Below are 27752 nucleotides of genomic sequence, written 5' to 3' on the forward strand. Positions count from 1 at the left end.
CAGTAGAACAGGTTTTGGGGGACACTGTGTCCAGCCCTGTCCGAGGCACTCTTTGTGCTTTGTGACATGAAGCCATTCATGAATAGTTCCAGAGTTATTCCAAATACAAGGTGATGAGGCACAGAGAGTAATTGGCGTCCAGGAAAGGGAGAAATTAACAAGGCCCGGGGACTTTGGTATTCTTGTGCTTTAGGCAGCCACAAGGCCAATCCTGTTGCAAGTTCTAACCTCAGTGATGGCCTTTCTGAACTGTAATCACTTTCTTTTTTTTTTTTTTTTTTTTTTTGAGACGGAGTCTTACACTGTCACCTGGGCTGGAGTGCAATGGTGCAAACTTGGCTCACTGCAACCTCTGCCTCCCAGGTTCATGCGATTCTCCTGCCTCAGCGTGCCCAAGTAGCTGGGATTACAGGTGCACACCACCACACCCCAGGTTTTTTTTTTTTTTTTTTTTTTTTTTTTTTTTTTTTTGTATTTTTAGTTTTTAGTAGAGATGTGGTTTCACTGTGTTGGCCAGACTGGTGTCAAACTTCTGACCTCATGATCCACCCGCCTTGGCCTCCCGGAACTGTAATCACTTTCTAAGTCCAAAGAGAAAGATGTGACTGAGCAGCAAAACATTTCAGGGTAGTTAATACAGAATTTTGGTGCCTTTGGAGGCCACAGAGGCAATAGAAATACACTGAAAATATAGTCGTAAGGTTACCTGAGTCCATGTGTGTGCACATGTGTGTTAAGTTTTACCCAAGGAGAAAAAGGAAATGACTTGACTTGTGGTATTACTGGTGCAACTTGTATAAAATTAAGGTAGATTCTAATTTAAAAAAAATTATGGCAAACCTTCTGTGTTAGTGAAAGATGGATCTATTTGGGTTAAATTTTCTTAAATCCGGTGATTAGTATCCGCTGGCATCTCCAAGAAAAGAAGGGCACTTTCCTCTAGTCCCTGAGTGAGCAGGTGGTTTTTGGAGCAGTCTCTCAAGGCCCAAACTTCTAGCTGCTTCCATATTTCTTAGCCATCTGGTCCCCTCACTCAGAGAAGCACAGCCCTATCTACTCTGGAAAGCAGATACTTGGCCTCCCCAGATGCCGGCAGTTACGACTTCCCTCCACTCTGGCCAGCATTCTGCTTTTCTAGCAACAGATGTTTCTGCAAAGTAAATATTATTGACTCTGCTTGGCTCCTTGCTGTGTCTTGCACTGCCTGTACATGAAAGAGCAGGGTTATATGAGGAGGGTGCCACGAAGCTTGGCATGCACCCAGCACCAGTGCCAGCCTCTTCTCTTTTCCCTCTCCTCTTACTGGAATGTGTGTGTTAGATTCCTGTGTGCATCAGAGGGAAAGCTCTTGAAATAAATCTTTGGGCTGCTCCATATCCAAGGTGAAAATCTACAAAAGATACCACCAATCCTACTGGGTTGAAATAGGCAAGAAGCAATGGTTTTTTAGGTAGAAAATTCTCTTTTTAGTGTTGTTTTCATTCTCTCAAGTAACATAGAGGGTTTACCTCAATGGGATGAAGTGGTATGGTGTTCCCACATACTACAAGGATCTCAGTTCACAGGACTTAAGTCATAGGTCCTCTCCTTAGTGGCCTTGTGCTCTCATGTCAGTCCTTTATCTTCTCCGAGCTCCAAACAGTTATTCATGCTTACCTTTCCTGGTTCCTGGTTTCCTTTACTGGAGGACTCATATATGAGAAAAGAACAGCCCAGCTATACCTAGAACTGAATCTTGTGATGTGCAGAGTGCCTATGAAGTATGTCTCACTGGATCCTCCCTGCCTAACCCCCAGGCTGACAGCCTCCGTCAGATGAGCTAACTGACACTTGACGACTAACCCAGGGTTGGTTACATATCTGATCTATGGTGGAGCTAGAACTTGAACCCAGGAGCTGTGGGATTGGGGTGGGGGCAAGGGGTTGGGGTTGATCAGCCTGTCACCACCACCCCATAGAATGCAAGTGGAGAAGGGAGGTTCTCAAAAACAAGCTTGAGATGCTGTCCCAAAGTCTGGGGAATGGATTCTAAACAAGTGAAAGGACAGCCATCCACTTTAACTTTACTGAAAAGTTCCTTTATCAAGCCTGAGGTGAGCTCCTTTTTCAGGCCCATTCATTACGATTCTCACTCTACCCAGCTTTCCTCATTAACCTGAAGCCCAATGTTGACTCCATACCAGCAGTCATTACCTAATCGTCTTATCGGGGGATCGGCCTCTCCCTCAGCTTCATGGGGTCCTCACTGCTTCTCAGGCTTGCACTGTGGCAGGGTGTGCTCTGTGCCAGTGGACAAGGAAATCAGGTCACCATAAGCTAACAGGCCCTGCCCTGGTTCAGCGGGTCCCCCTGTGCAGAAGCCTCACAAAGGCCCCGTTGTGCATGACCAGCCACTCCCTGTCCTCACTGGCAGCTGCCCTCGGCAGTGCGGCTTTTCAGGTGTGTGCTGGGAGCTTTCCCGAGCCTGACTTGCATTTCACCAGTTTCCACTTTGTTGAGGTGATTGAGTTTCTCTTGCTTACGGGGGAGACACAGGATTGTCAGCTGGGTAGAAAGGCAAACCTGTGTTACTCTTAGTGCAGACCTTTGTGAGTTCTGATCAGGGAACATTCTGACTAAAATAGGAATGTGCATAACCATACCCACATTTGATGCACACGCATTTGGGGACTCGAATAGAACATTGTCTTCTACTCTAAAATGTTATTCTTTCCCTTTTTCCTCGTGTCTACTTGTGGCCTCCTCCTGCCTTCCTCCCCACGATGTTCTGGCTTTCGGGTGCATCTGTTTCCTTCTTGGTTTGCCTTTTGTGATTTGTGTTCTGAGGGATAGCCTCAGCCTGGGCTGGCCAGTTTTGTGATATGCCCGAGTCCCCTGCCAACATCTTTTGACATTTTGGTAAGGACCATTCTGTGCAAGTGACTGAAGAAGGGAGAGATCAGAGACTGTTGGCTCCTGCGTTCCCCTTCTCCACCCCAAGTGCCTTCTTTTGGTGTAGAGCAGAGCACTTTGGATAAGCTGCAGCTAGCTCAGGACCGTGTCATCACAGCGTGTGGGAGGGCAGTCCAGGAGTAGGAGCTGCAGCTGCTGTCCATGCAGTAGCCTGAGCCCTGGTCCTGAGAACAGCAGCACAGCCCACGCCCGGCTCTTCCACTAGCAGCCATTGCTTGGAATGAGCACTGAGGATTGGATTTGTATCCAGTGCCCCTCCACCATCCCCCACATTTATTCAGCATACACTGAGCAGGATGCACTGCCAGGTACACAGAGGAAACAAACCAAACCAAGGAGAAAGATGGAAAACACGATCCCTAACCTCAAGGGACAAATCTGGGAGCTAAGAAAAAGTACTGGGAGTCACGGATGCTTTTATTCTAGGAGGTTATGTTGATCTGTGCAGCCACAATACACCCCCCACCGCCCCACCCCGTAACCCGCCCCCCCGCCCATATCTTATTAAAGCCAGGCCTTGTTGCCGGTTCTGCCTCATGTTTCCCTCCCCTGGGCATTTGGACATAATGCCATTTCCCCTTCAATGAGGGAAACATGTATGAGGGTAATTTGAATGATTAGCCTAATCTGCAGGAAGACTGCACATGGAATTAAGTTAAGCACATTTGTCCTCAGCAGCCAGATCTGCCAGTCCACTTAAAAGTACCTTGGTGGTTTCATACCCTTAAGAGAAGTTGAAGGCTCCGGAAGGATCGTTGGCTTTCATTACTATCTTCAGTGAAAGCTTATGATGATGATTTTTTAATGATAAGGGCCCTTGAGAGTTTTTCTTATGGATACTGTGTGTGGAATGTTTTTACCCTAATGCAAAACATTGCAGGGGCTTTGTTCTCCTGGTGGTGTTGGATGTGGCCAGCCAGGAAAATTCAGGTGAGCTTTGTCAGGCCAGCAGTCTACTCTGCTCATGAGAAGAGTGGAGAGGGTTGTGAGAACCTGGGTCTCGCCTGTGCTTGAGTCAGAAGAGGAAGGCCAGGTACTATGGGTAGGGCAGTTCCCAGCTCCTCCTTCCAGCCTTCTCCAGGCTCCCTCCCTAGTGAAAGTTTGTGTTGTGAGTAGGACCTAGGGGAAATTATTGTTGAGTCATACGTGTGGGGAAAGCTGCACTGACTGTGTGGAGGGTCAGTAGCAGAGCAGACCTGCAGGCTGTGGACACTAAGGTTGGCTCTGATCCAAGCTTTCTCCCCAACTTCCTTTGGCAAGTGGATTCCCTACCTATCAGATGGAGGTGACAAGTTGCCTTTAGGAAGTAGAGCTAGAACTTGAATTGTTAAAGCCAATATAACAAAAATATTAACTTCTAGAACAAATCAGTGCTTCATGTTATAACCGTGTTGGCTATTTTGAATGTATATTCTTTTGTGCTTTGAAATGGCCTCAGGAACAAATTCGCCTCCTAAGATATTCCTAGAAGGACCAATACAGGCAGCAAATGAGAAAGCCAGTTTAATTTTAGTAATTCCTGATTTTTCCTGTCTTTTTCTTGCTAGATTTGTCTTCAGCGAAGCGGAAGTTTGCAGATTCCTTAAATGAATTTAAATTTCAGTGCATAGGAGATGCAGAAACAGATGATGAGATGTGTATAGGTAAGTCATAACTGTGCAGAAGATAAAAATGTTCATTGTTTGTCATAGCCTTCAGTGTCCCAGCAGAGCCTTTTTCCTGGGATAGGAAGCCTCTAAGGTTAGTAAAGAAAGAAGTCCTTAGTGGAAGTGGAGGGCCAGAGATATGTGAGGATCGGGGCTTGGGGCTACTGTGGTCTTCTTGAGTTTTGAGATTGCCTCACCCTCTAGCATGCAGGAGAGAAAGCTTGAAGTTTTGTGGTGGGACTCTCCTTTCCACCTCCCTTTAGTGATTTTCTGGCTGGTGACATTCTTTCCCTCCAACCACGATACTAAGCTTAGAGCATATGTAGAACACAGGTAGATGAGGGGAAAATTAGATCAGAGGTTGCAAAATGATAGGCTGGGATCAGAACACAGCCCAGTTTTCTTTGGCTTTCATTTTTTAAAATTGAATGACCATATACATTCAATTCATACTCTAAAATTCCAGTTTTCCAGCTTCTTCAAAAAGTTTGAGAATTTGATCTACTGGCCCCCTCTTCTGACCTGGCAGCAGTTGCCTGAGCTATGCATCTGCCACTGCCTTCAGATAGGGAGAGGAGCTCCATGTTGGGTTCTCCTGTGCTGTCTACAGGGAGGTCCCTGCCTCTCCTGTTTCCTTAAAAAGAGGCTGAGGTGGGTTACTGTTTATCACCACAGTGTGTTGCTTCACTCTTCACCGTCACCTGCCTTGATCTGTAGGCAGCTGTGAGCATGGAGGATTTGCAATGTCAAGACACCTTTCTTTGCCAGGGCCATGTCATTGCACACTGTTCTTCTGTGGGCACCCTGGTTGACTCCATTAAATGGGCAAGAATTGAGAAAGTTTTATTGGATGAATTAATTCTTAAAATGCTTATTGAGTTCCTGTTGCCATGCAGAACATCAGCATCTGGAGCTGGCACAGGCAATTGGGAGACAGCTGAGGGTGGTGAAAACGCATCCTTGTAACTTGTGAATGTATGGATGCTTTTCCCAACATGGCTCAAGGATCTCGAGTATCCTCAGGGTCACTGCACATAATGCTTGTTGCTTTTGTGAATAGTTTTGGCAAGGATGACTGTTCATGTGTGAGCACCATGCTTCAAGCTGCATTCTATTAATGAGTGGCTTGAGGACTCAGAGAGGAGGAACCCAAAGAGAAGCCAGAGATGTGGCTTCCAATGCCAGCAGCACTGTTTGTTTAGCTCTGGTGCCAAAGAAAAGGCTGGGTTCTGACGCAACGCCATGACAAAGGTTGAGGAGGTCGAATCCGGACAGGAAATCCTTCAACTCCTAAGCGGAACTCTGCCCCTTCCAGCCTGGGGCCTGGAAGCCTGCCAGCATCTCACCAGTCCTGGGTACTCTCAGGAACAGGCAGATCTTTTCCTTGAAGAAATCATTCCCTAGCTAGAGTGCCAGGTGGAATTAACCTGCATTTCTGGGTCATCCTTAATGGTTAATGATTAAAAAGATGAAGGGAGCCTTGGGAAGCAATTGACTTTACGCATCTGTGTGTGCCAAGGAATTAAAATCCATAACATAATAGCCAGAAGTGGAAAGGCTCCCCAAGACCCGTGGCACTCCTTCCGCCTCATGGCCCCTTTCTCTTTTCCAGCAAGGTCTTTGCAGGAGTTTGCCACTGTCCTCAGGAATCTTGAAGATGAACGGATACGGATGGTGAGTAGGGCTGGGCTATTCCTGGTCCCAGATAGTGTGTTCATGTTGAGGGAGCGAGGGATTGGTTATCAGAAGAACTAGATTCAAATCCAGACTCTGCCATTTGAGTGTTTTGAGCTCTTTAGCAAGCCTCATCTTTGTAGAGTTTGAAGCCTTTTGTAAATATTAAAGGATTACACTGGTGGATAACTTTAGAACAACATAGTTAAATGACGTTCTTCTGAAGGTTCATTTTAAGGTCTTTTCATAAGGTGTATGGCTTAAGGGTGGATCTTTTGAATTATTTCACTTTTTTGGGCCTCAGATTCTCTACCAGCAGAATGGGAAAGAAGGTGCCCCACTCTGCCCCTCCCCCCATCTTATTGAACCTGATCAAGAGCCCTGTGAGTGCAGGGATCACTTCCCTATTCATTTTTTTTTTTTTTTTTTTTGAGACGTAGTCTTGCTCTGTCGCCCAGGCTGTAGTGCAGTGGTGTGATCTGGGCTCACTGCAAGCTCTGTCGCCCAGGCTGTAGTGCAGTGGTGTGATCTGGGCTCACTGCAAGCTCCGCCTCCTGGGTTCATGTCATTCTCCTGCCTCAGCCTCCTGAGTAGCTGGGATTACAGGTGCCCGCCACTACACCCAGCTAATTTTTGTATTTTTAGTAGAGACGGGGTTTCACCATGTTAGCCAGGATGGTCTCGATCTCCTGACCTCGTGATCCACCTGCCTCGGCCTCCCAAAGTCCTGGGATTACAGGCATGAGCCACCATGCCCGGCCTTTGCTTTTCATTTTTAAGTACCCAACACAGTGCCTGCCAGGTAGGAGGGACCCAGTAAACAGGTACTTTGTAATGAAGGTAACTCTAAAAAGCTCTTCAAGAGAGGCATTGTCCACATTTAAGAGTCAAATGCTGATCTCCAGGTTCTTAAGAGATATATTTTGTACTAGAATTTATTGTTCTGGGAGACAGAGAGGGCCTCACTCTATCACCCAGGCTGGAGTGCAGTGGTGCCATCATAGCTCACTGCAGCTTCAAACTCCTGGGCTCAAGCGATCCTCCTGCTTCAGTCTCCTGAGTCGCTACGACTATAGGTCTGCACTACTGTGCCTAGCTAATTTATTTTTGATTTTTTGTAGAGATAAGGTCTTGCTGTGTTACCCAGGCTGATCTTGGACTCCAAACCTTAAGTGATCCTCCTGCCTTGCCTCTCAAAGTGCTGGGATTACAGGCATAAGCCACCGTGCCCAGCCTGTAATTTATTCTGATATAGTTCAGCATTAGCAGATAAGAGATTCCACATCTACAGGAAGTTCCTTTGCATTTTCCTCCATATCCCTAAGATATGAGGAATGAAGTCACCTGCTGACTTGAAGTCCCCTGCTGCCTGTCCACTGATTTTCCACTAGGAGGGCGTATCTTCAGGCAGCAGTGCTCCAAAGTCCTAGGAAATCTTGCGTCAATCAACATTTTCTTCTCTTCCCATGCTAACAGTTGGTAATTTGAACACTATTCACCAAGACATTATGTAGCCAAGTACTTTACATGCATTTTCTATTTTAACCCTCGTGATGACTCTGGGAAGTGGTATCTGTATTATCGCCATTTTTTAGATGAAGATATTGAGGTTTACAGAGGTTAAGTAACTTGTCACGGATCACACAGTTAATAAGTGGTACAGTCTGGGTTCAAACCCAAGACTGCATTATATTAAAAAATGTGGGGGCCAGGTAATGGCCTGTAATCCATGGCTCATGCCTGTAATCCCAGCACCTTGGGATGCCAAGGTAAGATAATTGCTTGAGCCTAGGAGTTCAAGACCAGTCTGGAGGCAACATAGACCCCATTTCAACAAAAATTTTTTTTAAGTAGCCTGGCATTGTGGCATATGCTTGTAGTCCCAGCTACTTGGGAGGAGGTAGGAGGATCGCTTGTGCCAGGGAGGTCAAGGCTGCAGTGATCTGTGATTGCACCATTGCACTCCAGCCTGGGCAACAGAGCAAGACCCTGTGTCAAAAAAAAAAAAAAAAAAAAAAAAAAAAGGAGGATTCCTTTAAAACTCCAAACAGAGTAGAAGCCTCTTACCTTCTGCCCTACAGAAAGAGCAGTTTCTTTTGATTGCTCACTGCTTGTGGCTGAACCAGAATCAGAAGGGTGGTGGTGGTGGCAGTGGAGGTTGGTGGTGGGTGGAAGCAAGGGAAAGCTTGTGTGTTTGTGCATGTGCTGGTGCCTGCGAAAGGGAAATGATTCTTTTGAGTCTGATTCTTGGCTGAGTTAGTATTTGGGGGTGGGGGTGTGGTAAGCAAATCACTATGAATACCCTGCAGATTGCTATGGCCTGTGGTAAGGGAACAATGACTGGATTATACTTTTCAGCTTGCCTCTGCAATTTTATTATTAATGTCAGTGAATTGAGTTTCTACTGTCTGCATCTGAGTATCTGGCCATTGCAAGCTCCTTCTGTACCTCCTTGCCCTGTGACAACTTCATCAGTTCAGTTAAACTCAGCAAGTAAAGCTGCACCTTCTCTGGGAAGCCTTTCCTAACTTCCTGGGTTATATGGCTACCCTTGGTATTTTCCTAACATCCAGTTCATGCTTCTGATCCTGTGTTTACCACATTGTGTCCTGATAAACATTGTACCTGTCTGTGCCCTATAGTAAATATGAGTTCCTCAAGGGTGGAGAATGGGCTTCCATGTCCCCAACATCAGGCAGTGTTGGAACCAAGTGGATGTTACATAGTCATAGAATCTAAGACTAAGTGGGACCTTATTCCTCACCATCTGCAATTGCTCATTTGACAGATGAGAAAACAGGTCTTATTAAGGCTGACAGCAAGTAGTAGTATGGCTAGGGGAAGGACTTGGGTGTCCTGATTCCCAGGTGAGCAGATGAGCACTTTCATATTATAAGCGGCTACTTAGGACTGCATTCTCAATCATGGATGTCCACTGGATTTAACTTGGGGAGTTTGAAAAATACTGATATCTTGGACTAAAGAAGTCCAGGGATTCTGAGTTAGTTGGAGTGTAGCCTAAACATAGGAATTTTAAAAGCTTTCCAGGTGATTCTCCTGTGTAGTTAAGGTTGAGAATCATTGACTTAGGGGCTTGGCCCACCTTTGTGAGCTTCAGAGACTTGCAGATGGTTTGTGGAGAAGTCTTAAGTGAACTGATTAAGTAACGTCAAATAACAATAAAAATAACAAAATCAAACAAATTAACACCACAACACTCTAGGCTTAAATCTCACTCTTCTGAAATAAGAGATCTCCAAATTGAGAAAAAGGCAAATGGGAATACATTTGGAGACTTGACTTTTTCTGTCCCTTACATTGTTCAGTTAGTTCTTTACTGTGTCCATCTGTGACTTCTGGCATTTACCCTGTTAGTTTCATTGCAGTGGACATGCGTGTGGTTTAGGAAAAATAATGCTTTGTTGCAGCGAGATTCCTGGAATAATTAGTTGAGCAAAGAGTGATAAATGAATGACTTAAAAGGAAAAACTGTAAAATATTGTACTGCCTTAGAAAAGACCATAGAATCTTAGAGCTGGACAGTTCAGCCCACTTGTTTTGCAGATGATGAAATCAGAGCCCAGAGAGGTTAAATGTTTTGCCCATGGTCACACAGTTGGCAGCCAATCAAGAAATAATCCATTCATTCATTTAGTCATTCAGAAATGTTTGAGTGCTCCTTTGTCTCAGCACTCTTCTTTGTTTTGGGGATAGTGGTGGCAAAGTGAGCCTTTACAAGATACTGATGTGTGTGTGTGTGTGTGTGTGTGTGTGTGTGTGTAGTGTGTAGTGGTGAACCAGAACACACTTGGTAGGGGAGAGAAGTTGAGTTATGTTGGTAATCAGGGAAGGCCTCCCTAAAGAGGTGACTTTTAAGCTGAAACCTTAATTACATGAAGGAGCTGTCCCTGTAAGGGTTTGGGAACACAGTGTCTGAAGGAATAGCCAAATGCTATGGCCTTGAAGTGGGACAAGCTTGGTGCATTTGAGGTGCATTGGAGTGCTGGTGGGTTGGAATGCAGGACCTGAGAGGTGAGCCCTGTGAGATGAAGTTGAGAGGCAGCCAGTAGTCAGGAGCTACAGGTGTCCTGGCTCTAGTCCAGTCCTATCTTGGTAGAGCAACACAAAATCAGGCTTGAAAGGTTTTACTTATAACTTGGGTAAGTGAATATTTACAAGAAAATGTCACCTGAAGCTTGTAACTTAGACCCCACTCTTTCACCAATTCGTCTCTGCCCCTTCAGATGGTTGCTTACAGTTTTAGAGTTCCTCATTTTTACTTTTAAAGAATCAATATTAATCATGCATGGGAGGAAGATTATCATGTTTTGAAATAATGAGTTTTGATTTGACATGCTGTTGGTTCAAGGGTTGTAAACAGTTGACACGTACAACACTGCCTACCCAAGTTTTATCTTAAGACATGGGGAGGCATCTCGTGCTGGAGCTGCTGTAATTCTTTACTGATACTGCTTTTGTGTCTTCTTTCCGCTACTCTGTTTTTCTTCACCAGATTGAGAATGCCAGCGAGGTGCTCATCACTCCCTTGGAGAAGTTTCGAAAGGAACAGATTGGGGCTGCCAAGGTGAGAATTTTGCAAGCTTTGGTCTGGATTTTAGGGTGAGAGGTCTGGAAAACATAGCACCTTCTTTAAAAAAATCTAAGAATGTCTTCAGAAAATCGAAGCCCACGTTATTCAGAAAATCTTAGCAGAGAACTCTATAGAGCCCAACTCATCAGTTCTTTATGGGTGACTGAAGTACGACCATCTGAGCTGTCAACCCCGGAGCAGCCATTCTGATATTTTGTTATCTAATTGTTTTGTGCTTGTTCATAAATCATCCAAAGGTATAAACCACACCTCGTTTGTGTTATTATAATAGATAGCTGTGTGCTTAGACAATTGCCTTTATTGGAGAATACATTTGTTTTTGTGGAATTGTATTTTGTGGAGGTCCAGGACTTGCAGCCTAAGCAGGGGTTACAAATTTGTGCCCTGTGGGTACAGGGACTTTCTTTAAAGGGAGGCAGCTGGTACTTGGGTGTAGCTGATTTTTGTTGGGTCTGGAAATGGGCCCTTTGTTGCTGATTCTTTAAATGTTTCAAAACAAACTGAAAAGCCAGTTTTATGTGAAATTTCTTGTTGGCAAATAATTTTAAAATATGTATTACACATTGTGCAGGTTGAAAAATGACATCTGCAGGCCTGCTTCATCCCAGAGATCACCGTTTGTTATCACTGACCTGGAGGGACTGTAACCTAAGCTTGACTAATTCTAGTGTGTTCTTAAGACACTGCAAAGGGAATCCTGCTCCTTTTTAAAAGGTGGATTCTCCAGGGCTCCTTTGCCCTGTAATAAATCACAAGAAGGACCAGGCACAGTGGCTCACGCCTGTAATCCCAGCACTTTGGGAGGCTGAGGCAGGCGGATCATGAGGTCAGGAGTTCGAGACCAGCCTCACCAATATGGTGAAACCATGTCTCTACTAAAAATACAAAAATCATGGTGGTGGGTGCCTGTAGTTCCCAGCTACTCAGGAGGCTGAGGCAGGAGAATCGCTTGAACCTAGAAGGCGGAGGTTGCAGTGAGCCGAGATCTTGCCACTGACTCCAACCTGGGCAACAGAGCAAGACTCTGTGTCAAAAAAAAAAAAAAAAAGAAACTCTAGCCAGTTTGACCTTCGGTAGAGTGTTAGAGGCCACCTGCAGGGAAGATTTTTCACTGGAATCAATGAAAGCAAGAAGATTTCCAACATTTCCTTCTTGTTTTTCTAGAACTGTGAGTCAATTCAGCTGCAGTCTCTTATGCCACCTGCAGGGAATTTTGGGCAATACCACCCTCTTACTTTGGATTTTACTTAGTTGCAAAATGAGGAATTCCTTACCCCTACAACACACACACCCCTAAGTGCATCTGCTTTCTGGAAATAGATGTGATTAGGGCCTGCAAAAGATGATGTTTAGTCAGGATCTTTCAGAGGGATGGTTGATCACAGTTTGAAGGAGGGACCGTGGCAAAGATTGTCTTTCAGTTTTATAGTAGTACTTTTCTACTTATTTTAGTTTACACATTTATGAGGAAGTGGGAGCTCACTGGTGTTGTATCAGAGATTAAGGAATGTACAATTTGCACAAAGTCTTATTCCACTAAGAATTCATACAGACTGTGAACCAGTCCAGTGATGGCAGATAATAAGCTGTGAGAACGCTACCTCAGTTCCTGGCATTGTGGGCCCTGCCAGCAGGCCTCCTCTTGGTGGCTTTGGGGCCTGTGCCTCCCCACTCTTTTTTTTTTTTTTTGAGACGGAGTCTCCCTCTGTCGCCCAGGCTGGAGCCTCCCCACTCTTGAACATGCTTGGCAGTGGCTTCCAGGGGTTATGCAGAGCTTTGAGACCGAGGCAGAGCAGACTTGTCATCTTTTCTTTCTCTTTCTTTTTTTTTTTTGAGATGGAGTCTTGCTCTGTCACCCAGGCTGGAGTGCAGTGGTGCTATCTCAGCTCACTGCAAGCTCCGCATCCCAGGTTCAAGCGAGTCATCTTTTCAGTAGTTACTTCTCCTTCTGAGCACAGACGCCTCTCACTCTGGCCTCTTTTCTCACTGGCTTGGGGGTTATCATGGTTACCAAGGAGGTGAGGCAAGAGTCTGAGTGAGCTCCCTCTGGACTTAATACCAGTGATTTTAATGACAGGAGGCGGTACTGTCCCCTGGGGGGGGGGGGGTATAGATGGTGACATATTAGGATAAAAGAATTTAAATAGTCACTCACCAAAGCATGTTTCCCCTCATGCATACTCTATTCTCCCATTCTTTAAACCATAATAATGATCAATTATTAAATAACTTTTGGATGATCATTAAAGAAGAATTGTGATAACATTTGGGTGATTTCTTATCCCTCCCCATTTGTCATTTTTTTCCCCCGGCATAGCCTCCTTTCCATCATTCCACACACACATACATTTATATCATAGCATTATGTAAATTTAAGAGAAAACATACAAGCAAACAACAGATCGACTTCTAGGTGACCCTGGGAGCAGTCTCAAGAACATCTCAGAGCCAGCAAGTGCTCTTCAGGTGATTTTGGTATTGGCCGAGTGGAGGTTCTGAACTCTGCCTGTGCCATGCTAAAATTACTTTTTCCTCCTCCTCCACTCTCTGGTGCTGCTTCGGTTGCCATAACAGCCTGTTGCAGAGTGCACTGTGTGAAGGCTGTCAGGGAAGAAGATTCTTGGGCATTCTTGTGCTAATGTGCTACTCTGGAGTAGGGCACAACTCCTGGTGCTTGACATAACCATGGCCCTAAGTTTCTATTTCTGAGTTTGAGGAAATTATTTTTTCCTGTATCAGAAGTACATTTGGAATGCTGGACTCTGGAATAAGTATAATAGACATAAGAGAGTAGCGTAGAGAGTGAGTCTACAGCTAGACTGTCTGAATCCAAATCTCACTTCTGCCATTTGCACGTAGACTTGGGGAGGTTACTGAACCTCTTCATGCCTGTTTCCTGATCTCTAAAATGGGGGTAATAATAAAACTTGTCTTGTAGAGTTATGAAGAAGAAGTGAGCGAACTCTTATCAAATGCTTAAAATGGTGTCTAACATATAGCTACCTGAACGTGAGAACAATATTTGTCATGTAGTCATTCACATACAGTTCATTCGTTTAAAAAATGTGTGAGAGCCTGCTCTGTGCCAGCACTGTTCTGTGCCCTGATATTTTGTGGAGAACAAGGCAGGTGTGGTTGCCATGCTTATGATGTAGCTGGGGTGAAAGACATTAGACAAAAAGATATAAATAAGTGTATAATTTCCAATTGTAGTAGGTTCTTGGGAGGGTTACCTTCATGGCACACGGGACGTGGAAAGCAGGTGTGTTCTTGATAAGAAGGAGGCAGGTTTAGGTGATGAGCTCACCACTGTCACCACCATTGCTGACATTTATTGAGCACTTTCCATGTGGCAGGCACCCTGCCAAGCACTATATGTGGTTTATTTCATTTAACCCTAGAAATCCTTTGAGGAGGGGGTGTTCTTATTTTTATTTTGTTATACGGTCTTTGAACTGAAAGAAGAAATCTGAGCAATTATCTAATCATCCTCGATTTATAGTTAAGGATGTTGAGTCCTGGAGAGGGATGGTGATTTGTTTTCTAGCCAGTCTGTATTGAGTTGAGAATAAATTTTAGGATTCTAACTCAATCCTTGACTTAACTACCCCACAGTGTACTCTGTGGAAGGTGAAAACCATCTTGTGTCCTGAGTAATGGACACGCTCTCCCATCTTAAGAACATGATCTAAGCTGTAGTACTTTTTTGTCGCAGAGGTCTTATTGCTGTTTTCTCAGAACAGAAATGGCTTCCCTTTCTCCTTATTTTTTTCTCTAACTTTGGGTGTCCTCTTAAACATGGAATGTGGAGGCACAAGTTGCCAGAATGTCCCAGAATGCCAGTGACTCATGTTCCCTGGCCTTTTCTCACCTCTGGCCAGCTGGACTGTCCTTTTGGCGTTGCTGATAAGGCTGATGGGAGTAGATACATGTGAGCAGTATTTGGAGTTGGAGCCCCAGTTCAAAGTTGCTGGTTTCACTAATGGAAAAGAATTGCTTAAATCAAGTCTCTTGCCTGTACCCTCCTCAAATTTGAAGGAGTAATGTGTCGTCAGGCTTTTTCTTCATTTGCTGCTAAGTGTTTAATTGGTCTGGTACGTGAGCAGTCTTTTAAGCAAAACTCAGATTCATGGAAATGGGTATATGTCAGCTAAAATGGATATGTGGTTATTCTGCCCACTCTGTGAGCATGTGCCAGATGAGTGGTATTCTGACATGGCGGAGCTTGTCAGGGCTCTGGGTGATGGCTTCTTGGCTCAGAATGTTCTGCCCCAGGGCATTTGCACTTGACGGTTCTGCTCTAGAAGGCTCTACTCTGCTCCTTCTGTATTTAACATGTAGGTCTCAGCTCACATCTCCCTCCCACAAATGATGCCTTTCCTGGGTGCCCTATCTAAAGAATCTCTGTGACCGCGCCCTGTTTATTTTCTTTGTAGTGCTTGCAGCAGTCTATAATTATGTTGATTATTTGTTTAGTGGTTAATCATGCTTCTCCTACTAGAACATTTCTACTATGAGGGTTGGGACCATTTTTGTCTTATATTTCTAGTGCCTAAAGTAGAGCCTTACACAGAGTGGTTGCTGATTATAAATTTGTTAAAGGAATAAAGAGATATGTCTGAGCTTCCTTATTTGGCCAGAAGATGTTTTTTCTCTTCTAGGCTTTGGAGTTGCAGAAAAACATCTCTATGGATTTGGGCTCCACAGGAGTCAAAAGCAGGAATAATGTACCCAATTAGTGAATTTGATCCTGCTTATCAGCCCAGTGCCAACCTTCTTCCAGCCTCCTTGTCTGCTCTCCCCATTGGAATGTGGAAGGAAGGCAGACTGCCTGTGACAATCTGTCTCAACTGTGGTGGAGAACACAGGCTTTGGAGGCACATTGTCCTGGGCTCCAATCCCAGCTCTGTCACTCTCCGTGACTTTTTACAAGTTCATCTCTTTGGGTCCAAGTTTTCTTATCTGTCAAATGGGAGATAGAAATAGAACCATAGTGACCCAGTGATTCAATGGTGGGGAGCAGGGATTAATACGTATATTATGGTAATTATTTTTCATTTTGAAGGCAGTAATGCGGCCAATAATTTCTTAAAGAGAAGAAAAAAATAACTGTTACCCCATTACCATAACTCAGGTATTTTCCTATAAGTAAATTCCCACCTCATCTTTGTCCATAGGTGGTAGACACACTGTATGTAGGATGCAGCAAGTTTATATAATGCTCTTTTACTCTTCTCAAGTTTTCCAATGACTAGTTGTGCTTATTGGATGTTCCATACTTTATGCCAAACGTTATCCTTGGCAGTGATGTTGCTGCTGTTGCTTTTATTTTTGTTTTGCTGGCATAAATGGTGCCATGGTAAACAAATCTGTGTGAAGATAATATTGTCGTTTTGAACTATTCCTCAGCTTAAAGACCTGCATGTGATATTAAGTGTCAAGAGATGTTTAGGCTTACGTACCAAGAAGTGTTTTTTCAATAGTATTAAGGCTGGGTCTAGCCTTAGTCTAGACTTGTCTCATTCAGGCTGTAAGGAGATCTTCCTTCCTTGGTGTTAGCTTCATAGGTACCCCCGCTGCTGCTGCCCCCCAACCCCCAACCCCTGGCCGCCTTCTAGCCTTGAATATCCTTGTGAGTTAGAAAGTAGAAATTTCTGTTTCACAAAGTTCTTAGAGGGGGAATCTTGGCTTTGCCCCCATTAAATATTCATATTTACCTCTTTTCTGGTCTTGTACTGGTTGGTGCCTCTCTGCTAGACACTCAAACCCGGGGGGCTGTTGATGGGTGGCTGCAGGATTTAATGGGCATTACCTGAAAAGTAGGAGCCAAGTCATCATGTGTGATCTTGAGAGATAGAGGCTGCTTTTATTCCTGCAACGTGTTACTCTTTTTCTTTTTCTTTTCTCTTTTTTTTCCAGGAAGCCAAAAAGAAGTATGACAAAGAGACAGAAAAGTATTGTGGCATCTTAGAAAAACACTTGAATTTGTCTTCCAAAAAGAAAGAATCTCAGCTTCAGGAGGTAAGAGGCTTTATTTAGTATCCTGAATAAAGTGTTCAATTTGTACACGATGCTGTGGATATGTGCTGGTTGCTCTTTGCTAGAAAATCTTAGGGTTAGAAGGGACCTGGGACACCAGGGGATTGCTCCTGATCCCTCATCCAATGCCTGATGCCTGGATTGCCTTTGTGTCCTCCCATCCCACTCCACTGTTTGTAGTTTTCCAGCCTGTCAAGGTGGAACACGCTGCTGGCCGAGATGACCACCTCCTTGTTAGGCTGCCCTGGTTGCTGGATGTCTTCATTTCATACTGACATTTCTTTTCCTGTTTCTCTCACCCTTGGCCTTAATTCTGCACTCTGTTACTTTACCTTTTGACTTCCTGCCTTTTATCAGTGATTTGAAATGTTAGCATCTCAAACACTTTGGTTATCCTTCCTTAATATTAATTTTTTCGTTATTTCAACCAGCACTTGACATTAGTCTACTTTCTTTCTTTCTTTCTTTTTTTTTTTTTTAAAGTGGTGCTTTATTATCCTGTGTATGTTTTCTGCTTTGGTAATGTTGTTTCAAGAAAATACATTCTTAAATTTGCGCTTGATTTTTCTGGGTTTGCGTGGTGTCTTTTAAAAAGTAATTCACTTGGAAAGAAAAATGATGGAACCCTCGCAGCCATGGAGCTGTGACCATTTTTATTTAGTTCATGAAGACTGGCATGTTTAAGGGAGTTTATGCTTCTTGGAGACAGGGAGTTTCCTAGTAGAACCTCAAATTTGGCTTTAAAAATGTCATTTGACTCAATAGTTTGCTTGATCTCTCTCATGATATTTTTGCCAAAAGAGGCTACTGTGGCTTCCAGGCCGGCCCTTATTTTTAAATTTTAATTCTTTTTGAGCAGATACCATGCCGGTACTTCTACTAGGTGAAAGTTTTATGAGGACAGTAGAGTCAGAGGTTGAAAGGTTGAAGTAACTCAGGAGATGGTGGAGTTCAATCCCCTCCCAACCACAATTGGTTATACATCTTGGGATGGGAATGTGGTGTTCTGGGAACTCTTTGCTTTGAAGTGAGTATTTAATCCAGTTTTTAGAGTAGTGATGAGGACCGTTACTTAACAACAATGACAACTGTAGCAGCAACAAATGTTTATAATGGACTTTGTAGATCAGTTCTTGGCCAGCCAACAAATAGCATTGACTATTGGGTGTGTGCTTTACAAAGTAGAAAATGCTAATTTATCCTTGAAGATCTTGTGCCTGAGTAGGGAAAAAGAAGCAAAAGCAGAGGAAGTGCTTCTTGAAGTGGCATAGCTACTCAGGCAAATCTTGTCAAATGGGATTGAAAAACCAAAAAAAAAAAAAAAAAAAAAAGTCTTGTTTTCATGGGATATAAAGGCTATCCCAACTTGACATGAGGATATGGGCCCTATCTCGAAGACGCAGATAGTCCATGGTAAATATGGGATTCCATTTAGAATCTGTCTTGATACCCTCACTGTTTAGTTATTCTTCTGGCATCACTTGGCATTTAGGATTTGGAAACTAATTTATATTTAAAGAAAGGCTTTTTGGCTGTGCTTCACAATGACCAGGTTTGCCCAGCTCTCCAGTTTCCAAGTAGGCATAAATTATGGATTTGATGACTATGCATCATTAGTGCAGATATTCAGAGTATTCAGAGTTGAGCAGGTGTGTGGTTATTCTAGCACCTACTGAATCTGGGAGACCCACAGCACACTTGCGCTGTAGGCATGGCACTCTCTAGAACAAAGGTGCTTCTCCACCAGATCCATTCTCTCTGTGGTCAGACATTGCAGACTTGGTCTGGAATGAGTCCAGCATTTTCTTTTAGGACCGTAAATGCCCTCTGAATTACCACAGTGTAGGGACTAGGCCACTGGGCTGGCAAAGAGTATACCTTGCCTCAAAACCTTCTCTGCCATATATTTACTCTGTGACCTGGGGCAAATTACTTAGACTCTCTAAGCTTTATTTCCTTTATTTGTTAAATACTCACGTCCTACTTATGTTACGCATGAGAAGGCAAATATAACTGCTGCTCGAATATAAAGTATTTTATATTTAATATAAAATGTGTAAATATCCTTAAGATTGGCCTGTTCGCTCCATTTTCTGTTCTCAAATTGGATGCCACTATTCCTGACTTTGACAGTTCTGTATTTCAGTGGATGTTTTCCATTATGTTCTTTTATTATAGTCCTTTATGTTCTTGCCTTTGACCTAGTCATACTTTCTAAGTACTTTGAGTGTAAGGATTAGGTTGCGGATCTTGCAGGTTCTGATCTGTTCAGGTAAGTTCTGAGGCATTGCTTTTTAGTTGTACCTGAACTAAATTAAACTGTATAAAAATCTAACAGTAAAGAGGTAAAGAGATCGAGACCATTCTGGCCAACATGGTGAAACCCCGTCTGTACTAAAAATACAAAAATTAGCTGGGCATGGTGGCGGGTGCCTGTAGTCCCAGCTACTCAGGAGGCTGAGGCAGGAGAATTACTTGAACCCGGGAGGCGGAGGTTACAGTGAGCCGAGATTGCGCCACTTCACTCCAGCCTGGCGACAGAGTGAGACTCTGTCTCAAAAAAAACAAAAAGCCAAAAATCAAAAACAAACAAAAAGAACAGTGGTGGTATTACTACTGCCACTAACCGCATCAGTAGCAACTACAATATAGGGAAACATTTGTTGAATGCATATTTATGGCCCGGGTATGGTGTTAAGCACTTTACATGGAATCTTCTGGAATCCTCACCCTAAGAGGTATAGATGTGGTTATCACTCGGTTTTACACATGAGGAAACTGAGACTCAGGATAAATAGCTTAGTGGCAGCGAGTCAACCCCAGCACTGGCTGTGTGGCCCTTTCCCTTCACCCAGTTTGCTTTTCTATGTCTCTATCTGGGGAGGGATGCTGACCATTATTTAGTGCCAGTGTCATAACATAGAATTGGAGAGAGGGAAGGACCTTAGTGATCATCCATTTCAACTTTCTGGAATTACACTTTGTGAAGGAACTGGGTTTCTTGCAGAGGTCAGGTGTTTTACTGAAGGTGTTCAGCTATGTAGTGATCATTTTCTTCACATTTATTAAAAATTCAGCTTTTAGGAACATTATTGAGCACCTGGTACACCTTTGATGAAACCTTCCACTTTGATTATCCAGAGTTGTTCCCTGATTGCAAGGTTCTGCACGGAATACTTTTAAATTCCAGCCCATCCCTAGATCCCTGGAAGTAGAAACTACAGGCGGTGCTGTGGAATGGCACTGCCATCTAGTGGATAATTTAAGCAAATGTGTAGTTTTGAATGGTAAAAAAGTTCGCTTCAAAAACAGTAGTCATTCATTCAACAAATACTCACTGGACGCGTCTGCAGCAGTCTGTCCAGGCACTGGGTGTTTTGTAGAAAGTGAAATGAAGGATCTTCCTTCATGGAAATTACGATATAGGAGGAAGTCTCTTTTAAAAGAAGCACAGAATGGTTGATGGGTTTAGGCAAGCCAGTAGATTTATAGCTTCTCGAGTGGCAGCCAGGAAAACTGTCTTGAGTGGTCTGCAGGGTGGATTGGAATCCTGGCTTATAATTCCATTACATGGGGCTCAAGGATGTGATGGATTCCATGGCCCACACCAAGCAGGGGCATTGGCAAGGGAAACGTAACATTACACTTGGGATTTCTTCTTCCTTTTCCTTTGGGAATGCATTGAATTATGCATTTGTTCTTAGTTCTGGGTCACTGCCAGGACATGCCTTGGGTGCTGACTAATGGCCACGTGGGGATCAAGTCATTCATTCTCCATGCATCTGTTGAACATTTATTATGGGCTATACACCATTCTGAGCACTGGAGGAGAAAATGAAAAAATTAGATAAGGTCTTTGTTCTCTTGGACTTTATATTCTAGTAGTCTATACACAAGACAAGAAAGGAATAGGCCAGGCACAGTGGCTCATGCCTGTAATCCCAGCACTTTGGGAGGCCAAGGCGGGCAGATCACTTGAGGTCAGGAGTTCAAGACCAGCCTAGCCAACAAGGCGAAACCTTGTCTCTACTGAAAATACAAAAAAAAAAAAATAGCTGTATGTGGTGGTACGTGCCTGTAATCCCAGCTACTTGGGAAGCTGAGGCAGGATAATCACTTGAACCCAGGAGGCGGAGTTTGCAGTGAGCTGAGATCATGCCACTCCACTCCAGCCTGGGCAACAGAGTAAGACTCTGTCTCCAGAAAGGAATAGATAAGAGTTTAAATTGGGAGATGAGATAGAGATTTCCTGGTACCCTATTTAAAATAATATAGTCAATGAAAACTTCTCCTAAAGAGGTAATATTTAGACCGAGCCCAGAAGGAACGAGCTAATGAAAGGCCAGGACAATCTTCTTCAGGTAGTGAGTGTGTCGCAAAATCACAATTATTGGGTCTTGCAATAGGGTAGGCTAAAATAGAATAAAAAATATGAGGCCGGGCATGGTGGCTCATGCTTGTAATCCCAGCACTTTGGGAGGCCAAGGCGGGTGGATCACCTGAGGTTGGGAGTTCGAGACCAGCCTGACCAAGGTGGAGAAATCCCATCTCTACTAAAAATACAAAATTGGCCGGGCATGGTGGTGCCTGCCTATAATCCCAGCCTATAATCCCAGCTACTCAGGAAGGCTGAGGCAGGAGAATATCTTGAACCTGGGAGGCGGAGGTTGCAGTGAGCCGTATTCATGCCATTGTACTCCAGCCTGGGCAACAAGAGCAAAACTCCGTCTTAAAAAAAAATATGTAAGTGCATTGCACTTAACCATTATAAATGTGTGTTTATTGAGTCATAATATAAAAAGTATTTCTTACTGTATGTTGAAGTTAAAATGTGTATTTATCTAGGAGAAGAGGTTTTTGGGCAGAAGGAACACCAGGTGCAAAGGTTGTAAGAAAGAGGTTTGGAGTGTTAGAGGACAGGAAAGAGACCAGAGTGGCTGGAGCATGGTGACAGTGGGTTAGGTTGGGAGGAGGTGAGGCTGGAGGGTTGGGCAGATTACACGGCGTCTTGCAGACCATGGTAGAGGCCATGGGAAGCCCTTGAAGGGGCCATGAAACCATCTGGTTTAGATTTTAAGGAAGATATTCTGGCTTCTGGGTGCAGAGTGAATTGGGACAGGGAGAGAATGAAGACAGAGAGACCAGTTAGGAGAGAAGTGTAGTACCTCAGAGATGATGTGGCTATCTGAGGGTAGAGCAGGAAGTGAGACCCTTGTGTTCTGAAGTGCCTGGTGACAGCAACCACCGACATGCACAGTACATTTTCCAGTTTTCAAATGGTTTACATCATTTGGCTCATTTTCTCTTGGAAACACTACTCTGAAGCAAGGGCTGATATTATCTCCATCTTCTAAAGGAGGTCAATGGCTTGAGCAGGTCTCACCAGCTAGGACATTGTAGAATTGGAGCTTGCACTTGGGCAGCTCTCTGATGTGGGAGTCAATTCTGTGTTCCTCATAGGAATTTCCTTCTGGATCCTTCATCCCTGCCTTTGCAGACTTTTGTAATGATTTCTCCTGTTTCCCCCCTCCACTCGCAATGTCAGTTGGCAAGCCCAGGCAGAGAGAAGCTTTGAGGTGTGTGGGGTGGTCGGGAGTAGATGCATCTCTCCGTGTAAGCGTGTTGGATTTGTGCTACAAGGAGATCAAAGGCTACAGGAACACATGGGGCTTAGCAGCAGGAGCCTGGTTGGAAGGCATATCAGCCCAGTTGTCTCAGCAGCCACACGATGCAGGGGGTGGTGGTGGTGAGTAGGGTGCAGGACCTTCTGAAACCTGTCTCCAAATAAAGATTTATCAGTGCTCAGATATCTCTTTTCCCTGCTTGGGAACCTTAGAAAATGCCCCCAGTCTTAGCCTTTCCGATTGGTTTGATCCAGCAGTTACTTAGCAGACTGGCTTTTGGGTATGAGAATGTCCATTGCTGTGGGAGGAAGTTGCTAGTGTGAGAGACCTGAATATATTCTTTCAGGATGTTTTATAACGTCTTGTGTTTTACCAGAGCTTGTGGTTTTCTCTTAATTTACTTACTTGACTAATGTCTCTTTTCTTTACTACGCTCTAAGTTCCAGGAAGGAAGTTTCTTTTGCTCATGATGGTGGAACAGATAGATGACTTGCTAAACTCTTAAGATGTCCAAGTTGCATATTGTATTTGGTACAATGGAAGTAAGGGTCTGTCCCGAGTTTCTTCTGTAGGAATGTTGACAAAGGAACACTCAAAGAAATATGACTTTGGGAGCTGTGTCTTAGTAAAGGGTGTTATAGAATGGTTTCTGACTGTGTCATTTCTAAGGAAAACAGTGTTTTGTTTCTTACTAGCAGGATATTCATTTATATTAAAAATATATATTCACTTTAGTGTTTTGCCATTGAAATATGCTTTCCGTATGATTATCTGCTTTGAAGGATTGAGTTGACACAGACACATTAAGGAAAGGTTTAGAGCTTTATAGTGAGAGTTGAGGTACTTCCCAGCATAGCATCTTGCAACTCCATGCTTGGAGTTTCTCCCTGGGTGCCAGATCCCAGATCAGTGGTTTAATTGTACCCGCTCGTTGGCCTGTCCTGGACACATGCCTGCACAGAGGGAGAAGTGAAATTGAGAGGGAGTGTTGAAATGTCTCTGCTTGTAGTAAACTGTTGTTCTTATCACAAAGCTAATATTTGGGACTTCTGTGAACATGGCCTTTTCTGAGATTCCCTGCCCTCTGACAATTTGTTTTGTGCATTAGAAAGGCCTGGATGAGGATGACTCTACAGGAATTTCTTTTTCACTGTAAGAATCTGTCTCCCATGGAACTCAGGTTGCCCCAGGGTATGGCGAGACAGTGGAGACTGGTGGTTTCAGGATGATCCAGTGGAGACTGGTGGTTTCAGGATGATCCAAGGGCCTTAGGGGCAGATCCACCAGGACAGGAATCCCAGGTCTGCCTTCCACTAGCTGTGTTACCTTAGTCAAATTCCTTAATGTCAGTGGATTATATTTTCTTCCTGTATGTTAGAGATACAGATAATATCTCTTTTCTAGGCATTTAGTGAAGATTAAATAATTAAAATTAATGAGAATTAAATAAGGTAATGTAGGTACAGCTATGGGCATGGTTCCTGGCACAAAGTTAGTGCTCAGGTAACCATTATCATTATTCTTATTTCTGTTTTGTTTGTTAGATTTGATTACTTTTAACATGTGACTTACTATTTGGGCTAATATGATGTCTGTTTGGCTCACTCACTTATCTTTTTTGTTGATATGTAATCATACATACTTATGGGGCATGTATGCTATTTTGATACATTCCTATAAGGTGTAATGATCAAATGAAGGTATTTAGGGTATCTGTCACCTCAAACATTTATCATTTCTTTGTGTTGGGAACATTTCATATCTTCTAGCTTTTATGAAATATACACTGTACATCAGTTAACCATAGTCATCCTACTGTATTATGAAACACTAGAACTAATTCCTTCTATCTAACTTAACTGTATTTTTGTACCCATTAAGCAACCTCTCTTCATCCTTCCTACCCCCTCCTTTTTTTTTTTTTTTTTTTTTTGAGACAGTGTCTCACTCTGTTGCCAGGCTGGAGTGTAGTGGCACGATCTTGGCTCACTGCAACCTCCACCTCCTGGGTTCAAGTGATTTTCCTGCCTCAGCCTCCCAAGTAGCTGGGATTACAGGTGCGTGCTACCACACCCAGCTAATTTTTTTATTTTTAGTAGAGATGGGGTTTCACCATGTTGGCCAGGCTGGTCTCGAACTCCTGACCTCGTGATCCGCCTGCCTTGGCCTCCCAAAGTGCTGGGATTACAGGCATGAACCACCACTCCCGACTTCCACCCCTTTCTTAACCTCTGATAACTATCATTCTACTTTTTACTTCCTTGAGATTCCCTTTTTTAGCACCTACATATGAATGAGAACATGGGATATCTGTTTTTCTGTGCCTTCACTTGACATGAGCTCCAGTTCCATCCATGTTGCTGCAGATGACAGAATTCCATTCTTTTTCATGGCTGAATAGCAGTCCGTGTGTGTGTATTTATCCGTTCATCCGTTGAAACTTAGGTTCACTTCATATCTTGGCTGTTGTGACTAGTGCTGCAATAAACATGGGGGTACAGGTATCCCTTTGATAGAGTGATTTCCTTTTCTTTGGATAAATACCAAGTAGTGGGATTACTGGATTATATGGTAGCACTATTTTTTACTTTTTGAGAAATCTCCATACTGTTTTCCATAATACTTGTACTAATTTACATTCCCACCATCAGTTTCCTTTTCTCCCCATCCTTACCAGCATTCGCTAATTTTAATCTTGATCATAGCCTTTGTAACTGGGTTCAGATGATATCTCATTTTGGTTTTGACTTTCATTTCCCTGATGATTAGTGATGTTGAGCATTTTTTAATATACCCTTTGGCCATTTGTATGTATTCTTTTTTTTTTTTTTTTTTTTTTTTGAGACGGAGTCTTGCTTTGTCACCCAGGCTGGAGTGCAGTGGCCGGATCTCAGCTCACTGCAAGCTCCGCCTCCCGGGTTCACGCCATTCTCCTGCCTCAGCCTCCCGAGTAGCTGGGACTACAGGCGCCCGCCAGGTCGCCCGGCTAGTTTTTTGTATTTTTAGTAGAGACGGGGTTTCACCATGTTAGCCAGGATGGTCTTGATCTCCTGATCTCGTGATCCGCCCGTCTCGGCCTCCCAAAGTGCTGGGATTACAGGCTTGAGCCACCGCGCCCGGCCCATTTGTATGTATTCTTTTGAGAAATGTCTGTTCAGATCTTCTGCCCACTTTTTAATGGTATTATTTGTAGGTTTTTTTTTCTTTCTGTTGAGTTGTTTGAGTTCCTTGTATACATGTACCTTTTTAAACCAATAATTTCATTAGAAAGCTTTCTGTTTTGTTTTAAAAAAATTATATGTATTTAAGTTGTATAACATGATGTTTCAGTATACTTTTGCGTTGTGAAATGGTTACTATAGTTCTTCTTCTTCTTCTGTGTAATGCTATTTGATTTGTTTTTGAAAATTATCTCCAGAGTTTTTTTTTTCTGATCTGCTTTCAGAATGCTATCCTTGGGTAGTGACTTGATTTTTCTCTTAAATTCCATCTTGTTTGTAGGCAGACAGCCAAGTGGACCTGGTCCGGCAGCATTTCTATGAAGTATCCCTGGAATATGTCTTCAAGGTGCAGGAAGTCCAAGAGAGAAAGATGTTTGAGTTTGTGGAGCCCGTAAGTAGATATTCAGGGTTTAATGATGTACCCAAACATTCATTTCTCACTCTAACTAGTAGTGGATTACAAAATGCTCTAAGTTGTTGATGAAGAGGTTGAGCAGCCCTGATGCTGTGCCTTCTGTAAGTATCAGTGCTTTGTCAGCCTGGCTGCCCTGGATTCTTCCCAGCAGCCGTTCCTGTACAACGCACAGCAATGGAGACAGAGCGTCCAGCAGTCATTCTTTCCTCTAGCTACCCAGTGATGTGCCATATGATTTTCAGGTGGATAGAGTAGAAATGGGAGTCCAGAGGGGAGGAGTATCTTGCCATGAAATAGTAGTGATTATACCTTAATTTCCCTCCTCTTTCCTACCCTTCTTCTCTGCCTCAAATAATTCAATGTAGTAGTCACCAAAAGACATAGTACATTTGTCTTTTTACCCCATGGTTCAAAGCCCCTTCTCACCCCATTCAGGTATTAAAATATGCTATATAAAGTTTCTCACATGGATTTCTCACATGGATTTGTTATAAACAGGGCAACATAGAGACTCTGCTGAGTGGACCTTGATGGAATTTGGACTTTTACAGGGTCCCAGTGAACATGAATATTGCATTGTGGGAAAAAGGCTGACTTTAGTTTAGGCCACACCAGCATGGTTGTGGTTTCGTTTGGACGTGGTGCCACTCCACTCTGCTGGGTGGGTCACTGGTGTGGCGAATCCACAGCAGGAAGACTTCATGGAAACACCAAAATAGTGTATGGACCTCAATTTAAAACTCTTGCAGACCGTGGATTTTCCAGCCAAAATACAGCCTCTGATTTAGACTCAAGCCTGGCATCTCTGTACAAATAAGATTCTCTACCTAGATTTAAGAAAGGATAATTTTCTTTTTTCTTTTTTTTTCTTTGAGACAGAGTCTCACTCTGTCACCCAGGCTGAAGTGCAATGGCGCAGTCTCAGCTCACTGCAGCCTCTGCCTCCCGGGTTCAAGTGATTCTCTTGCCTCAGCCTCCTGAGTAGCTGGGAGTACAGGCACGCACCACCATGCCTGGCTAATTTTTGTATTTTTAGTAGAGACGGGGTTTCACCATGTTGGCCAGAATGGTCCTCATCTCCTGACCTTGTGATCTGCCTCTCTTGGCCTCCCAAAGTGCTGGGATTACAGGTGTGAGCCACTGCGCCCGACCAAGAAAGGATAATTTTCTTAAGCAAATAAGAATAAAACTATAAGAAACGGAAAGAAATGACCACTCTTTCTAGTAAAGAGCGTTCTGTACCCCATGTCTAATTTATAGACTTTTGGGGTGGGTGTTTTTTAGGCATGTAGACTTGCTGGTGGTTTCATCAAGACTCCAGTTGGTGGCCAGGCACAGTGGCTCATGCCTGTAATCCTAGCACTTTTGGAGGCTGAGGCAGGGAGATCACTTGAGACCAAGAGTTTGAGATCAGCCTGGGCAACTGGGCAACATAGTGAGACTCCATCTCTTAAAAAAAAAAAAGGATTCCAACTGGCTTTGGAACCTTGTGTCTACATCATTTGCTATGCTAGAACTATAATTTCTGGATACCACTCCCAGCTACCTCATTTGGCAGATTCCTTAAAG

At 43.6% G+C, this 27752-nt stretch overlaps 1 protein-coding gene across 5 annotated transcripts in view; it reads left to right on the top strand.

Annotated features, from left to right (window-relative positions):
* ARHGAP26 (Rho GTPase activating protein 26) overlaps nucleotides 1-27752 on the top strand; it is a 459132-nt gene that overhangs the window by 98051 nt on the left and 333329 nt on the right. For all 5 annotated transcript variants that reach the window (XM_010388274.2, XM_010388276.2, XM_010388277.2 and 2 more), the window contains 5 exons: nucleotides 4500-4595; nucleotides 6211-6272; nucleotides 10786-10857; nucleotides 16804-16905; nucleotides 26049-26159. In XM_010388274.2, the coding sequence (XP_010386576.1) occupies nucleotides 4500-4595; nucleotides 6211-6272; nucleotides 10786-10857; nucleotides 16804-16905; nucleotides 26049-26159 (443 nt within the window). The remainder of the gene's footprint in view (nucleotides 1-4499; nucleotides 4596-6210; nucleotides 6273-10785; nucleotides 10858-16803; nucleotides 16906-26048; nucleotides 26160-27752) is intronic.

The sequence above is a fragment of the Rhinopithecus roxellana genome, chromosome 3, assembly GCF_007565055.1.
Source record: "Rhinopithecus roxellana isolate Shanxi Qingling chromosome 3, ASM756505v1, whole genome shotgun sequence".
Taxonomy (NCBI): domain Eukaryota; kingdom Metazoa; phylum Chordata; class Mammalia; order Primates; family Cercopithecidae; genus Rhinopithecus; species Rhinopithecus roxellana.